The sequence below is a fragment of the Seriola aureovittata genome, chromosome 14, assembly GCF_021018895.1.
Source record: "Seriola aureovittata isolate HTS-2021-v1 ecotype China chromosome 14, ASM2101889v1, whole genome shotgun sequence".
NCBI lineage: Eukaryota > Metazoa > Chordata > Actinopteri > Carangiformes > Carangidae > Seriola > Seriola aureovittata.
In genome coordinates, this window is record NC_079377.1 from 13,532,939 (window position 1) to 13,550,324 (window position 17,386).

Consider the following 17,386-nt stretch of genomic DNA (forward strand, 5'->3'; position numbering starts at 1 on the left):
TTTTTCAGAAGAAGTCAAGTCTGTTACATCTACTGTACATTGGTGTCACATTGGATGTACTCCACTTAATGAGTAAATCTGCTGTTCTTTGACCTCAAACTGACTTTCATTTCCTCTCTTTCTCTGATGCAAACCCACACACACACACACACACACACACACACACACACACACTAGCTGTGCCCTAATTCAAGGGCCAATTCAAGCAAAAGAAGGCCGCATTTCTCTGCCATATTTGGAGGAGGCTTTGGGAGGCTTTGTGCAGCCTTGTTGACCCATTATGATGTGTTTGGTCTTAAAATGTGGACTTCCAAGGTGGTGGCTCCTGAACTGATTCCAGCTACACTTACTGTGCACATCACATTGATATTAATCTGACTCCCTTATAAAGAATATGCGTAATCATATATGTCATCATATCATATATCACCACTTTTTCTCCAAACTATACCAGCATCACAGATCCAATAGATCTTTATGTTTTTTTCCGCAGATCAAATCATTGAAAAGGAGGAAGGCCCTTACTACACTCACCTTGGGGCAGGACCTAGTGTTGCTGCAGTGAGGGAATTGATGGAAAACCGGTAGAGTATCTTACTACTACCATTCTGTTTACACTGCGTGTGTTTTTGTGGGTGTGCTTACTATCAAACATGAGAACCTGCTAGTCAACCACAGGCTTGGTGGAATGGGGCAGGGTCACACACCAAAGAGTCTGTCATTAAAAGGAAGCGTTGCTGATCTAGTTCAACACGTGCACGCTCTGTCTTGACTACACACAACACACACAGCATGTTGAAACAGGAAACTCCCTGAGCTGAGACGAGGGGCCCGTAAACCGAGACGACAGCCTGTTTAACACAACTTCAGGTCCATCACACTTCATCTGACAGCGACTCTTAACTGAAAAATTGAATCATGCAGTTAATGGGTTTTTCACTCACAAATGCATTTTTTTTTTGTAATATATTATTGCAGGTGTGGGCACAAATATTTAATCACTTCAGTTTCCCTGTGTAGCATTTATAAGCAGTAGATGAACCTTAATAAATGGTTTATAACACACCATAACGAAGTTGTTAGCAGCTTTAATGTCATTTTAAGTGTTTATTAATGTACTGTATTTGTCAACAATTATAACCTCTCCTATTTTATATTAATTATTATTATTTATTAATTAATTATAAAGAAATTATGATGATATTATTACAACTGCGTTTTACTATATTGTCATTAATTATCCACTTATAAGTGAAGCTGGAGGAGTTACAGTTGTTGACAGTTACATTAATAAACAGTTTTATCTGCTTAACTACATTATAGTGTGTTATGTATTTAACCATGTAACCATGTATTAAGTTCTTATACATGCTAAATAGGGGGACTTAAAATAATGTGATGCTAATTTGTTAATGTGTCATCAGTTATGGGTAGCAATCAAATGTTTTATGATATGTGTTGTCAGTGATTTGTTTCACTGTGATTTATGGCACACATGTATGGTTTGCCTTTGTGTTGTGTATACGTCACAGGTACGGTACCAAAGGAAATGCAGTAAGGGTGGAAGTTGTCGTTTATACTGGGAAGGAAGGAAAGAGCTCCCAGGGGTGTCCAATAGCTAAATGGGTATGTGGCTCATGTTCATGCTAGTGCTGTATTTTTGTGGATCCCACCGTGGTATAATTAAGGGCAAAGATGAAATTCTCTCCCATCCCTAAATATCCCTAAATATATGTGAATATATGTCAATGTCTACATGTAAACATTACCATTTTCGATACCACCACCCCGATCTTTCAGGTCAAAGGGATCCATAATTTTGTGATATTGTTTTAAAATGTTTGTTTTTGCTATATTTGTTACAGTGCTGTTGTTCGTCTGTTACAACCTGCTTGTTTTCTGTTTGTATGTGCGCACAATCATCTGACAGGTGATCCGGCGTGGTAGCGAAGAGGAGAAGCTGCTGTGTTTGGTCCGCCAGAGGCCAGGGCACTACTGTGACACTGCTGTGTTGGTGATCCTCATCCTGGCTTGGGAGGGAATCTCTCGGCCGGTGGCGGACCACCTCTACCAGGAGCTCACAGAGACACTTTTTAAATACGGTTCCCCCACCAGCCGTCGCTGTGCCCTGAATGAAGAGTGGGTGCCTCTTGTCTTGTTAGGCAGTGACACTACTTCTTCCCAGCTTTGTTTGCTTCTTTATCTAACAACCCCTCCTCTCCATCTTCACAGTCGTACATGTGCATGCCAGGGTCTGGATCCAGACACATGTGGAGCTTCGTTTTCCTTTGGCTGCTCCTGGAGTATGTACTTCAATGGCTGTAAGTTTGCCCGCAGCAAAGTGCCCCGCAAGTTTCGCCTGCTTGGAGACTACCGGGAGGAGGTGAGGGAGTGGTCAGCTTGCAAAAATCCTGGAGGAAATCATCTATTACAATCCCTCCTATTTGTGGTGTTATAGTGATGTTTATTTTGGAAGTTCTGTTGCTTCTCTGCATTTTATGTGCCATAAGGCAGACCTAGTTGATCAAATCTTTGCCAAACATTTGCCTCCAAGTGGCTTATGACTATCAAAGCTGTCTTCAGAACAGTTTATTACAGCTATTACTCACCCCCAAACGACATTTATCTATTAATTTTAGGAGGAGAAAATAGAGAATAACCTTCAGAGTCTCGCCACTGACCTCTCACCACTCTACAAAAGACTGGCTCCTGAGGCCTTTCAAAACCAGGTATGAAACATTCAGTCACACTTACCTCTGATAATACCTAGCTTTCTTAGCCCAGTATTAATGAATTTCAAATAGAATTTCCACTAACTATCACATTACTTGTTGGGTGAAGCTTCATTTTGTTCAAGAAAACTTTCCTCATGTCTTTTACCGTTTCCACCACAAACCAGACTCTTCTCATGTCATGTCCTTTCACCTCTCATAGGTGGAACATGAGGAGACAGGGGAGGGGTGCCGGCTGGGATCAAGGATGGGACGTCCGTTTTCTGGGGTCACGGCCTGTGTGGATTTTTGTGCTCACGCTCACAAGGACACTCACAACATGAATAATGGCAGCACTGTGGTAAGCAAGCAATGAGTGTGACATCATGCAGTCTACTTCTACATCATGTGTCTAAACGCACCCCCAACCTATTTCAAAGGTCATTGCTTCTTGACTTGGTTCAGTCTCTTTTATTGATTGGAAATGACCTACTGTTTGGTTGAACAACTTGCCTTTTGTCCTGTGTCCTTGTCCAGGTTTGCACTTTAACCAAGGAAGATAACCGTGCAGTGCGTAACATACCAGAAGATGAGCAGCTCCATGTTCTGCCACTTTACAAGATCTCTGACAGGGATGAGTTTGGTCAGGTTGAGGGCCAGTGGGCTAAAATCCAGAGTGGTGCTCTGCAAGTTCTGTCTTCCTTTCCCCGAGAGGTGAGTGAACAGACGGGCAGCTTTGCTATTCGCTATTATGTTGTTTTTCTTTTTTTACTAACTGCAATGTCAGTGCTTTGTGTCCTTTTTGCAAAAATGCAAAAGAAAATTAAAACATGTATCATGTTTTAAATGACTGATTTTTTTTTTTTTTTTTTCTGTATTTATCAGGTGCGTCTACTGGCTGAGCCAGTGAAATCAGCCCGTAAGATAAGGCAAGAAGCTAAGGCAAGGGCTCAAGCAGAGAGACTGGAGAAGAAGCTCGGGCTGACTCTCACTCCTGGGAAAGTGAAAAACGAAACCCCCAACAAAGGTAGTCAATCCAAGTCTCTGGTCATGCTGTTAATATATTTAAACAAGTAATATACTGAGGTCAAAATGTATAAATGTGTTTTGATTATTACGTCAGTATTTTCTTCATCCACAGATCCACAGGGCTGCTACAGCTCATACAGGATACCACCCAGACCTGCCAGCGTTGGAAGGTTTCCACCAGAGAGGAACCAACACAGCACTTACAGCCAGAGCACCAGCAGCTACCCCACTCCGGGTCCCGGAGTCACCCCACAGAGGGAGATCGTTTCCCCCAACCACCACGGCCTCCAGTTTGGACAGAATGGCTCAGCTCTCTGTTATAAGACAATGAGTGACAGTGTGAATGGTTATTCTCCAGCATCTGGTGACCAGAGTGTTCAGTCAGAACGTATACCTCCACATAATGCCCTTAGTGACTACCCCTGTACTTTTAAAACTGAGCCCAACGAGGATCACTGCTCTCCTCTGCGCAGACCCACCCCCAGTGGGAGTGCTCCTCCTCCCTCCTCCTTCTCCCCGAGACCTACCTCTGAGGGCCTCTTCAGCAGGCTCAATGGACTCCACAGGGCTGCAGGAGATGTCACGGCAGAGGTCAGGGGTCATGGCCTCCCTCCGTTCTCATCTCTTCAGCTTCCCCCACAAACTCCCCATCTTGAGCCAGAGGAAGTTAAACAGGAAGAGGTGTGGTCAGACAGCGAGCACAACTTCCTGGACCGCGACATAGGCGGAGTCGCTGTGGCACCATCACACGGTTCCATCCTGATAGAGTGTGCACGGCGGGAGCTCCATGCCACCACCCCTATCCTCAGGCCAAACCGCAGCCACCCCACCCGCATCTCCCTGGTCTTCTACCAGCACAAGTCTCTAAATGAGCCAGGCCACGGGATGGCTATGTGGGACGCCAAAATGGCTAAGAGGGAACGGGATAGGGAGGAGGAGGCTGAGAGACTAAGGATGGGGGACAGCCCGAGCAGTGTGGGGAAGAATGGCAAAGGAATGGGAGGTGTGGAGCTAGAGGAGGAGACAGGGGAGGAGACAGAGGAGACAAGGAGGGTCATGAATGTCCCCACACGCCAAGCATGGACCCTCCCGAGGGATGGTGTCATCACCGTGTCCCCTTATGCTCTTACTCAAGTGACGGGCCCTTACAATCGCTGGACTTAGTCAACATGATTTACACACACACACACACACACACACACACACACACACACACACACACACACAGAAAACTCCTACATCCTGTGCTTCTGCCTTACCTCAACCAACTTCAAACTGCTACTCTCATTTTTATGTCATTTTCATTGTGCTTTTCTAATATCCGTTTGTTCACTTTGTCCTTCTTCGTCTCTGCCTTCAAAGTGATGAGGAAGACCAAAGTTTATTGGCTTTTTAACTGTGAGTTTTCGGTGTTGGTTTTTATTGTAAAGAGATGGTGCTTTGAAGCATTTTAAAGACGTTTTTAAACTGGTTTTATATACATGATTAAGAACAAAAAAGATGTGATTATTTATTGTGATCATAACGATTTCTATTTAATTCCTGGTGTAAGCCTGTTTACTGCAAGATTTCTATGATAACCTGCATTATGTGTTGACGAATTTATGTTGTACAGTAGGACTATGCTCTTTATTTCAGCCAATACTTCTCTTTTCATAAGAGGAATCTTATTAGCTTTTACATTGGTGCCATTCTCACTGTAACCTTTGTTAAGCAAACTCATTACATCACACAATGTAGAAAACAAGACTAATATTGTGCATATATTTACTACAGATTGTTACATGTAGCATTGTGCTTTTCCTTCTGCTGCCTCTGACTTCTGTTGGCAGTTGATGAAAGAAATGTACTTCTTTGGTTTGTTGTTTTGTTTATTTTCTCTGCGTCTGGATGGTTTGTCTTTTATTCACAGATATGTATGGCATATAAAGAAGCACTTTTTTTATTTTCCTAAACTTAACTTGAAAAAGGTCCCAACCCATAGGCCTGAATATGTATGTACAGATAGAGATATATATGACAGTTTAGCATGAACCTTGCTTTATTTTTACAGTTGTTTGCATTTATTTGATTGTCATTCATTTCAGTGAAAATGGCATACATATCTAAGGAAATTCAAAACTTAGCAGAATGAGGAATCAGAAAATGCTGCAACAATGGAGTGCTTATCATTACTGGCACTTAACTTGTATTCACCTTCTGGAAAAGGAATTCAAAAAGTTTCATAGGGCACGAGTGATAATAGGATTTCAAAAATCTACTGTACATTTTAATGGTGCTAATGAGACCTCTATTTTTTTCATAACTCACAGTGTCAGACATGTTAACAAAATATTGCCAGTTTTTATGTCCATACTCTGGATTTGAATATGAAACTGTGTTAGCCAATGCTGAATAATCAAACTATTTCTTTTTTTTTTTTTTGCCTCCTCTCTGCTTTTGTTGGAAAACCACTCAGATCCCACTCAGACAAATGCCTAAGACGATTTCGGGTGCTCGACCCCTGTGAAGACTTTGTTTACAGATAGCTTTTTTTTACAGGGTCTGAATAAGGGGGTTGGTGTCAACTCCTGGTGGATCAGGATTTTTATTTGTTTTATTTTTATTTTACCCATTAAAGAGAAGCTTTTCATCAATGAAATTCCAGCACAACCGATAAAAACCTTTCACTGATGTTCACACTAACACTGGTGGAATAACATTTCCTATGAGAAACATTATTTTTGGTCTTTTACACACTTTGACTTCCTTTTGGTGCTAATAGGACAAGATGTCAAGGTACATGCATTGACTTAACCTGGTTATATGCTGAACAGTGATGGCATGGTGCTTTTTTTTGAAACTCCGCACACACTGAGCTGATATATGACTCAATACAAAGCTAGTTTGTATAATTTCTCTGGATGATTACTGGGTGACAATAGACTGAGCAGCGTTGGTATCCCACCATTAATCATGATTTCTTTCAAGTATCAGTAAAAAAAAAAGCAAATTATTGTGCAGATGTGCATCTAGAGCTCAAATGTCTTCCACAGATAACCCAACTCTCCAGCAACTCTCAAAAATCACAACGTACACACAGAATGAAATGAATGTATACAGTTTTTTAAATCAGCTGATTTAGAAGGAACAGTTTTGAACATCACTTGACAAAGTTACTCTTTTAAATGTTTCTTTTGATTTACTGTGGAACACATTCTCAGTCCACAGTGAAAGTCTTTGTATCAACAAGGAACTAACAACTAGCACCAGCATTCAGAAATCTGAAAAAAAAAAAAACTTTTATTAGTAGAAAATGTGTAAATATGTAGGTGAACCATATTGTTTTTACTGTACTGTTAATGGTGTTTAGACAATGGATGATCTTGCTTATTTTGAAACTGAATTACTGTACGTTGCTGAAAGTATATACAGTTTAGACTTGAGAAGAGACTAAATTTAGCATTCCTTTTATGGATGGCTGATCTCTTTCGGGATTGTGAAATAAAGTCATATTTATATTTTGGACCTGAACATGATTTCCTGTGTCTTGATTTGTTGTTAATGTTTATATACAAAATGTGTGTGATAAAGATGATTTAACAGTTTAGTTCAGTTACATGTGATGTCTTTTTAAAGCACTTATTCTCTGACAGCTTGCATCATATAACTGACATATGCAGTAGACCCGTTTTTAACAAGCCAAACTGAACACATTCTATTGGCTCATTTTTGTTCAAAATGAATTCTTCTGTCTGAATATCCCACACTAGCATACTGTATGACTCACTTCTAAGGAATTTCAGTGTAGTCAGTAAGTTAGACTTTGCCTTCTTAGTGCTTTGAGATGAATCACTTCTTGTTTTTATACAATTTCTCTCCAGAACTATTAATATGATGTGTTTTTTCTCTCTCTCAGATGACATTGAGGATGTAAAATTCATTTGCTCCTGACTCAGTGAGATGACTTACTTTCAAAAAACACAAGAGAGCAGCAGTTTGGTCAAATCTAAAGAAAATCTGCACTATAATTATTGCCATTTACCACACAAGTCAGTTTTTAGATAAAACTATGCACACCATCGTAGTTGGATAAGAACTGTTGAGAAGGAAAGATGCACCATTTAATGTTTTCTCTATTGATGCCGATTGTGATGCTTCAACTCATGGCAACAAGCTGTTCATTCATTCACCAAGCATTGTATTAGGAACAACTGTACACCTGCTTGTGAATTCAATTATCTAATTAGTCAATTATATGGCAACAGTGTCACAATTCATCTCTGGGCTTTCTTGTTTTATACAGTACATTCATCTGTCATACTCCATTCACCCACCAGATGTCCTCAAACTTTCTTACTGTCTCCATATCCACCAGTGTTGGGGAGTACAGCAGCTCATCTACATTCACATGTGCACAGTCATTTAAGTAGTTAAATAGCCTTTTTGCTGTTTTGTGTAGTTAACTATAGTGAAACTACAAACAATTTTAGGCCATAAAAGGAAAGGAATTCATTCTGACCACTCTGAAGACATGCCAAGGCAATGCATTTGTTGGGCAGTCCACACCACACACTTTGTATATTACATGTGCAAAAGCTAAGGGCATTGCTCAATGCTCAAACAGCTACAATATCATCATGGTTAAACCTCCCAAATCTCGGCTTAAGGAAGTATCACCTTGATCATACTTAAGCAGTTATTGCAAAGCCGAAGCGAGGCTGTTACCCCACCCTGTAAGGACATACCCAGTAATAGTATGGTGTTCCTAATAAAGAACACGGTGAGTGTACATTCAACCTCTATAATTGCTCAAAGGCTAGATCGCAGGTCTTGTGTTCAGCCCTGGATCCCTTCTACTGTTCAAATACATGATACTAAAATATTTGGAATGAACACCTTCACCTCACCCAGTGTACCAGTTAAAAGGTGTCATCAGAATAAACTAGGACACTGTGTCACTATTGAGTATGAGTAACTGCGTCATTGACCCCCAAGAGTAGAGCACATCAGAGCCAAACATCCTGAGGGCACAGCTGTTGAAAGGACACCTGACAGAAGCAGTGGCTGGATTTGTCTCCATTTAGTGTGACTGAACAGCCAGCAGAAATTAAGAAGTACTACAGGAGAGCATGGGACGCCAGATTGGATGTTAATGTACTGTATGTGTATGCGTCTGCCATTCTTGTAAGGTCCATGTCCTGCTCAGGTGGGAGACAGTCAAGTGGCCAGATTAAATGTCCTCTATGTCATTGATTTGGTAATGGTAGAAAATGTACTTCTGCACAGATTCATTACTTAAGTAAAACAGCAATACCACAATGTAAGATTACTGTTTCATTTTTCATTATTGGCGCTCAGAAACTTGGGGTCCAACAATGCAGTTACTCATACTCTGCTGTGACAGTGTCCTTGTTTATCATGATGACACATTTAAACTGGTTCACGGAGTGAGGTGAGGTGAAGGTGTTCATTCAAAATATTTTAGTATCTTAATTTGAAGAGTAGAAATGATCTAGTGCTGAACACAAGGACTGTGATTTAACCTTTAGGGCAATTATAGAGTTTATACACCACTGCCCTTCTTGATTTCATGTCACACACCCTAAACTGGACTGAAGCGGCTTCCGTAGGAGTGTGAGTGGTTGGGGAGTGACGCAGGGAGCGCTGAACGGGCAGAACATTTCTACTGTCAAGATGGCGACATCGGAGCCGGTAAGAGAGACAAGAGAGACTTGAAAAAATCGACCAATGAGCACGGAAAGATTAGCCACATCTTCGCTGTGTCGTGCGAGTTGGTCATACAATTGCGCTTTCTTGAAAAGGCACCCGGTATTTTTTATGAAGTAATAGAGTTTCAGTTGACAGATACGTCGGTTGGCGTGGATCACAGTTAGCGTTAGCATGCACAGCAATGTGATGCATGAGACTTTGTTGGCAGGGAGGGACTGACTGACTGAACGTCGTTCATTCAAACTCCAGTCAATGATGTTGATTTGCTATTTGCCATTTGCTTCGATATCAGAGTTAATATCCTATGGTGGTTTTAATCAATCGTCAGTACATTTAAATGTTCATATTGTCATTTTATAGATTTAATTTCTCACAATCTGGACACGTGTGTATCTAGCTCGTAGCTAGCATAGCACGTCTGTTAAAACTAATGCTAGCAAACGCTAACTTACCTAACTGTAATGTTAGCTTAGCTTTTACTCAGTCCTTTTATTTTTTATTTACTTTACCAACCTAAAGCTAGCTGTTTTCTGTGGGCTGTTGCGCATAATGATTAAAAATGTTGACGTTGCAGAGTTGGACACGATTGTTAAATATTTAAGTTAAAAGCACACTTTAAAATGAATACGTTTCGATAATGTGACAGTGTAATATGATGTTTAATAGTCTGTCACTGGTATAAATCAATGACTGTATTGTGGACATGATGGCGCATCAAGAGTTTATTTTATTTAACTGGACCATTTATACATGTAGCTTACTAGTAATAATGACTTTAAGATCAGAAACAAGACCCTAATTAGCTGCATTGTGATATAACTAGAGCTGAAGCCATTAGTAAATGGCAGCTCTTTTAATATTCGATTAATCATTTCATTTTTCAAGTAAGAATAGTGAAAAAATGTCAGACGCCTCTCAGCTTCTCAAATGAGAGCATTTGCTGCTTTTCATTGTCATACATCAAATGGAATATAATAATAAAATTACTTTTTGGACAGTTGCTTTGACAATTAAATACATCATCTATGCCTCCCGAAAAGTTTATAGGTTAATATATTCATGATTTTACGATGTTTTGCAGACTAAATGGTAAATTGATTAATCAAAAAGACAATTGTGTAAATTCTGCGCTAACTCCACACTTTTATGACGGAAATCAGTGGACATACAGGGGTGAGATTGACATAAAATCATATTTGTGTTTTTTTCAAACAAAGTACATCATGGGTTTGTTCTTTTCTCTCCTCAGAAAGCAGCTGAAACTGAAGATCAACCGACTGAGACCCAAGTCGTTGCAAATCCCGAGCAGTATATCAAACACCCCTTGCAAAACAGGTGAGAATAAAACAGCTGTTGTGTTTGACAGGATGTTGCAACCGAAAGGTGTCTGTGCCTACGTTAACTATAGCGTTCTGATATTCATGGAGTTTAAGACATCAACTGCAGTACTGAATGTGAGGTGTTATCAACATTCTCTGAGTATCAAAAGTACATTATTGAAGAAGATTTTCTGGCATTTTGCAACAGATACCAGAATCCAGCTCCTTGATAACAGATGCTCTACTGCCGTTAAAAATGGCATTAAAATGTGTTGTTTTGCGAATTTTGGTTAAAGATAAACTCAAGAATTTATGTCAGTCACAACAGAAATAAAATCATATAAATAATGGGACTGAGGTTATTTACTAGATGTCTTGACTTATGTCACTTAACATGGAGGAGAGACCTTCAGCCTAAATCAAGCTATGGTATGTAACATGTCAAAGGCAGTAAAACTGAATTGTACTGTTAAAAAAAAAAAAAAAAAAAATCCCCTTTAGAATAAGGTCAATAATCTACTTATTCCGGTCCATGTTGACATATTTATTTAACAACTGGCAAATTAAACAGACATTGCATCCCCTTTGCACTGTAGAGTGCATTTCATCTATCTCTTGTTTGGGGCAAGGTCCTCACTTTGGTTCTTGCTCTTTGATCACACACATAAAGGTAATTTACTTATTTTGCAATCCTTGAATATTAGTCACTGCTGAGGAATTTTAACTTTTAGTTCTTAGACTTACTCCTTATAGAGTTTGGGTAAGTGAAACTGCTAGTTTTGATACTCTGTGAGTAGAGAACAAAGTCAAAAGGCGTCTCTGCAGTGACTAAGGATTTGTTAACTGATAAGTGCTTTGTAAACCTGGGTTCTGTATCAATGTGTTTTAACAATTGTATTTCTAATGAAATGATTTGGATGCCGTAGTAAGACAATATGGTCCAAAAGTTAAGTTTTGTAACATTTGGTGGGTATTTGCATTTTGTTGAAGTATGTCATAGGTAAAAGTCACAAAAAAACATTAGTGTAAATCATTTATAGGTATATAGTAAATGGGGGGTTTTAAGTTTAAATCAGAGGCATAGATTGAATTATTCTGCTTTCTATCCTGCATGTTTGTGTTGCAATTGTTGTTCACTATTGTCCTTTTAGAAGTGTTATAACAGTTCTGTGGTGGTGATGACCCATTCAGGAGCATTGTACAGTTGGTTTGGGAAATGCTGAATAGTTCACTTAGTAAGTCACTTTCTAGGCCATTCTGCTTGTTCAGCCCAGCTTCAGAGGTCGAGGTGGAACAACCTTGACCTCTGCTGCTCCTGTCTGGCCCGCATTATCCTGCAATACTGGTTTTAGGTGCCCAGATTTTACTTGAATATTAGTGGGGTTATTGTAATGTGATGCCTCCACTGTGACACCCTTTATGGTGGATGGTGCTGCCACTTCTATCTTGCTTCACTTACTGTTTTTAACCACAAGGAAGTCCTGTTGAATTATTTGGAATTTGTTATGAAATATTATTTACAAACATTTTCTAACTCACCTGATAATTCACCTGATTCACGCAGTCTCTCAAATCCCTGCTCCAGCAGTCAGCAGAAATGGTCCTTTTGCTCAATGAACGGCTGACTTAGCCGGATAAATGTAGTATCAGCTTGCCATAACGGCTTTCATTCCTTAAAGCAAGGTGAAGTTTAGTCTGACTTGCATTCAACTCAAACCAGTAAAAAACAGGTTTAGTCTGAGTTGTCTGGACAGTAGAAGGAACTGACCTCAGGGGTAACGCAACTAGATGAAACTTGCTTGGAATAGGTAATGCAACAGTATTGATATCATGTTCACTTTTGTTTTTGTCAAAAGCTTGGAAATCACTCTGTGTTCTGTGAAGGTGAATGCACAGATGGATTTGAACAGGCTGCACAGCTCGCTGTAACATAAGTAGACGTGATGATCACTTTCAGGTTTCAAGTCATGCAACGTGATTTTCACTTGGCACTGAAATAAAGGGGAACCAACAGCTGCTGATAAATAGGAAAAAAAACATATTCAGAAAACCCTGTATTCTTCTGTAGAAAATGTTCTGTATTAATATACAGTCTGTAGTCAGTGGGCTTAAAATGAAAAACACCCATATTCTTTATGCTCGCGCTCCCTTGAACTTTGGACATGGCTTTGTTTAGAGAACTCAGTGAATGAAGGTGCTGTAGAAATTAGACTTTTAGAAGACAATGCCAAGATCCACTGGTCTTAAAAAGTTGAACCTACAGTCTTCAGAACAGAAAATGATTTCTGCTATGAAGAGTCTCAAATATCTAAACTGTTCATTACATAACATCAACCCTCTTTCACACATGAAATTCAGCTTACTCATCACAAGGAGTAAAAGAGCTGTATAATGTCTTGTCTGGCTCTGGGAAAGTCTGAGAAAATTACTCTAGGATCCAGTGTTCATTGGGGGTAGACTCATGCAGATATAAAAAGTTAAGATATCTTTGACTTTGCATCTTCAATTTTGTTCAGTTTCCCACAATTTCATGGAATTCACCAACCAAGTTACTGGAGGATTTCTTTATCAATACCTTTTTTCTCTCTCTTTATAGCCAAGTACAGTTTTGTTCAGATATTTGTCAAAATATTACCATTTGTATTAATTCTGTTTATTTTTCCATTTCAAGTGATTCTAAACAATATTTTATATAGTAAAGAATATTTGAATCAAGTTGAAATGTAGTACAGTATGTTTTTGGCTCAATGTCATCTAGCAACTTTTTGAGCTTCTTTCCATTGAAAGTAGTTGTTTACAGCTTTTCCACAACAGTTTTCAACTATGTCCTCAATTCCGCACATTGACCATACACAGTTCAGCCATTCTCTAGGCTTTGACCTCGTCTTGTTAGATGAGACATGCTCTTTTATACGTTTTTTTTATTCATAAAAATTACACAGTCTGAACACTAAAAACCTCACTGCTGCTTTCAGCCAATCCATTGATCATTTTAAGTCTCTCCACTTGTGTTGCCTTTATTTCAAAATAGGTGCCCACAGTAAGCTAAAGTGGTTACACCTGAGTTTGGCAATCGAGTTCACTGCCCACACCTGAGGGAAAGGGTTAGCTGGATTAGGACTTAAAACTATTTGAATCTGTTCACCACATATTAGTCTAACAGAATTTAGTGACATGAGGAGCATCACTGACTTGATCTGTTGTCTGCCATGTTTTTTTTACATGGCATGACAAGGCATGTATACAAACTGTATCCTTGGCTGGGTTCACCAGAGGGGTGTTGTCTCTCCTCCTGTGTTGTGTAATAATGTCTGTCAGTGGAGTCGCTATATGGCACAATTACAGTCTTATCCTCTGATTTGGCTTTGTTCAGTTACTGTTGTGGTGGTGGGGGGCACGGGGTTCAGTTGATGTCCTCTCATTGCCCTCATCCCTCCCCTGCTAGCCCCACCCGTCCTGGGAATAGATGAAAGAATAACAGCACCCATCATAAACAAAGGCTGCATTTGTAGTGCTTCTGATGGCCGGCTTTCTCTGTTCTTTTGCATTGATATGCATGCTTTTGTGACTAGCTGTTGTGTTTTGTTGTGAAATTGGGTGTGTGTATCTGTGTTATCAGGACTTTGGCTCAAGTTTATTTTGTTTTTCATACGAAAGCATTTCTAGCAAATGCATTTTTAGATGTTTTGTCCTTCTACTGAGACTTACTAGAAATGTTCATGGTTTGTTTTTCCTGTGACATGATTTCTGTAAAATAAAGAAATGATTGTAATTCTGTTATTTTACTCAAGTCATTTTCCCACAGTCCTATGAGTACTGAGTGTTTTGATTCTTGTCTTTCCCTCTCTCAGATGGGCCCTGTGGTATTTCAAAAATGACAAGAGCAAAAGCTGGACAGAGAACCTGCGTCTCATTTCCAAGTTTGACACAGTGGAAGACTTTTGGGCGTAAGTTTTCTCTAATAATCTGTAGTGTTGTTATGGTTTTCTCGCTTTATGGAGGTATAAGTGGACTGTACTGTTTGTAAAAGTAATTGTCTTTCATTCAATGACACATCTGGAGACGAAGGGATTTCTTAAACAAAACACTTTAGTATGCAGATTTAGATCAATTATTCTCTCATTAAATTATATCTAACACTGACAGAGGCATAGATCACTGAAATAGTGATGTGAAGCTACAGTACATTAAAATAACATTGGGGCAACGCTTTTGTTCATGCGTTAATTTTCCTCTGTCTGAACCGAGGAAAATGTATGTGCATAAACAATATATGGTATTGTTCTCTCGACAGGACAGAAGGTTCAGATTTCTGAGATAGGGTTGGGCTGATTTTCGACAATATCAGATATTGCAGTATTTCTTGCCTTGTACTGCCCTGTACCCTGGCATGTGGCAGCATCGCTTCTACCTGAAACATAAAATGCAATAATATAATTATATGTTATAAAAAAAAACATACCTGAAATATAAAGTACAACAATATAAATATATTATATGGTCATTCTGCTATGTTTAATCTCACCCGTAGCAGATTAAGCTCATCACTGAAGTCATAATTTTGGTTGTTCTGTGTTTCTTACAGATTATACAACCACATACAGCAACCAAGCAAACTTGGCTTTGGCTGTGATTATTGCTTATTTAAGGTAAGACTTTTTTTTCTTTTAAATAAAATCTTTTTTTTTTAGGAAAATACAAACTATTGGGATGTTTGCATGTAAAATTAGACTCATTTGAGCAGCAGTTAAATGTCTCAGTGCTAATCCATAGTAGTGCTACAAAACCATTTTGTAACTGTTTCACTTTGTGTGCTAGGATGGGATTAAGCCTATGTGGGAGGACGACAGGAACAAGCTGGGGGGTCGATGGCTGATGACTCTCAATAAGCAACAGAGACACAATGACCTTGACCGTTACTGGATGGAGACAGTAAGACCAGTTTTCATTGAGCAAGTAAACCAAGTGAACCATCATAGTCATGTGCTTCTCCAACCAAATGATGGTTGAGTCATGAATGAAAAAAGGAACAGTGTCATTCATGTAGTGTGTGACATTCTGTATTCTTCAGCTCTTGTGTTTAGTCGGTGAGTCATTTGATGAGGCAAGTGAAGATGTGTGTGGAGCTGTGGTCAACGTCAGACCCAAGGGTGACAAAATAGCCATCTGGACGAGCAACTGCCAAAACAGGGACGCCATAATGACGATAGGGTAAGTGGTAATCTCACCTTGTTAATAGGAAAAAAATTAGACTAGATACTGCAGCTGGACACTAGATGGTGACACTATATTAGCATTAGTCTTCACACAGCATTCAACTTCCATCTTGTTTCCACAGGCAACTTTATAAAGAGCGCCTGAACCTCCCCATCAAAGCAATGATTGGCTACCAGTCACATGACGACACGTCCAGCAAGAGCGGATCCACCACCAAGAACATGTACTCCGTTTGAACCCCCCCCCCCACCATTTCACCTTGCTGTAGATTTAAACAATTACCAACCCGCATCATGACATTAATAATTTTTTTGAGTTGTCAACTACTGTAGTGTCCTTTCCTTTTACCTGAAAAGACAATTGTTCATAGTGTGTACAGTTGGAGCTTCCCCCAACATGAGAAATCAGTGGAGCTATAGCTATAAATAGGAGGAGGCCAAAAAGGAGAGGAGTATTAGGATGAAATGTCATACGTGAGCAAGAGAACACAAATGATTTCATTTTTAGAGTTGAAGAGTTCTGTGATAATACCAGTGACCTCCCCTAGCTTAGCTGAGAACAAGCTTTTTTCAGTACTTAATGGCTTTGAGTTGCAAAAAAAAAACCATTTCTTAATGATAAGGCCTTGTTCTTCTCATGCTGAGTTCTCACTCCTTAAAAAAAGTGTTTCTCACCTCACAGGAAAAGATGGTAGGCAACTTATCCTTTCACAGAACAAATTTTAAGGGCAATTTTAACCTGATTTATCCGGAAGTGTTAAGCATGAGTTGGACTTTCAGACACAGCAGTTTGAAGAATCTACAGTATCTTAAAGGTTTGTAAAAGCTGTGGTCACACTCCAAAGTGTAGGGTTTGGATGTAAGGCCACTAATTGTTTCAGCCATGCTGGAATTATGAAATATTGCTTGTAGTACTTTTTGAACTTTTTTTTCCCTCTTCCCCTTACATTTATTTATAATGTATGCATTGCAGTTGAACTACTTAGTTGAAACACAACCATGAAATTCGTGTTTATCAAATTGTTTTTTTTTCCTTTTTTTTCTCTCTTTTTTGTTATAAGGTTAATAATGTGGACTACTACATATAGATGACATTTTTTACAGTGTACCATACAGTAAAGATGCTGACAGACTTAGGTGTGCTTTTCACTGTTTTCTTCCTAACAAAAACTGTAGATAATGTCGCACTCCTCTCTCGGTTGATGCGAAGGAAAGATGATATTCATTGTGAAATGACTTTGGTCATAATGTATCTTTATTATCTGTAATTCCAGGATGTATATTACCTTCTTTCAAGTAAAGGTTAAGTGCTTTGCATTAAAACCAGAACTATGTTGCCTTGATTTGTGAGAATTTATGATTTCGGTGTCTCAGGTATTGCACCGAATCGTGAAAATAT

At 39.3% G+C, this 17,386-nt stretch overlaps 2 protein-coding genes across 5 annotated transcripts in view; both read left to right on the forward strand.

The window, feature by feature from the left end:
* tet1 (tet methylcytosine dioxygenase 1) overlaps positions 1-7,253 on the forward strand; it is a 30,900-nt gene extending 23,647 nt beyond the window's left edge. For all 4 annotated transcript variants that reach the window (XM_056395498.1, XM_056395499.1, XM_056395501.1 and 1 more), the window contains 9 exons: positions 494-584; positions 1,533-1,626; positions 1,931-2,139; positions 2,233-2,383; positions 2,640-2,729; positions 2,935-3,072; positions 3,249-3,425; positions 3,597-3,738; positions 3,853-7,253. In XM_056395498.1, the coding sequence (XP_056251473.1) occupies positions 494-584; positions 1,533-1,626; positions 1,931-2,139; positions 2,233-2,383; positions 2,640-2,729; positions 2,935-3,072; positions 3,249-3,425; positions 3,597-3,738; positions 3,853-4,904 (2,144 nt within the window). In that variant the 3' untranslated portion in view covers positions 4,905-7,253. The remainder of the gene's footprint in view (positions 1-493; positions 585-1,532; positions 1,627-1,930; positions 2,140-2,232; positions 2,384-2,639; positions 2,730-2,934; positions 3,073-3,248; positions 3,426-3,596; positions 3,739-3,852) is intronic.
* A 2,056-nt stretch (positions 7,254-9,309) lies between these two features.
* eif4e1c (eukaryotic translation initiation factor 4E family member 1c) lies at positions 9,310-17,330 on the forward strand. Its single transcript, XM_056396133.1, has 7 exons — positions 9,310-9,434; positions 10,702-10,787; positions 14,623-14,718; positions 15,357-15,420; positions 15,590-15,703; positions 15,843-15,982; positions 16,110-17,330. Exons 1-7 carry the CDS (start codon positions 9,417-9,419, stop codon positions 16,222-16,224), a joined length of 633 nt encoding a protein of 210 aa, XP_056252108.1. The 5' UTR covers positions 9,310-9,416; the 3' UTR covers positions 16,225-17,330.
* Positions 17,331-17,386: the final 56 nt, after the last annotated feature.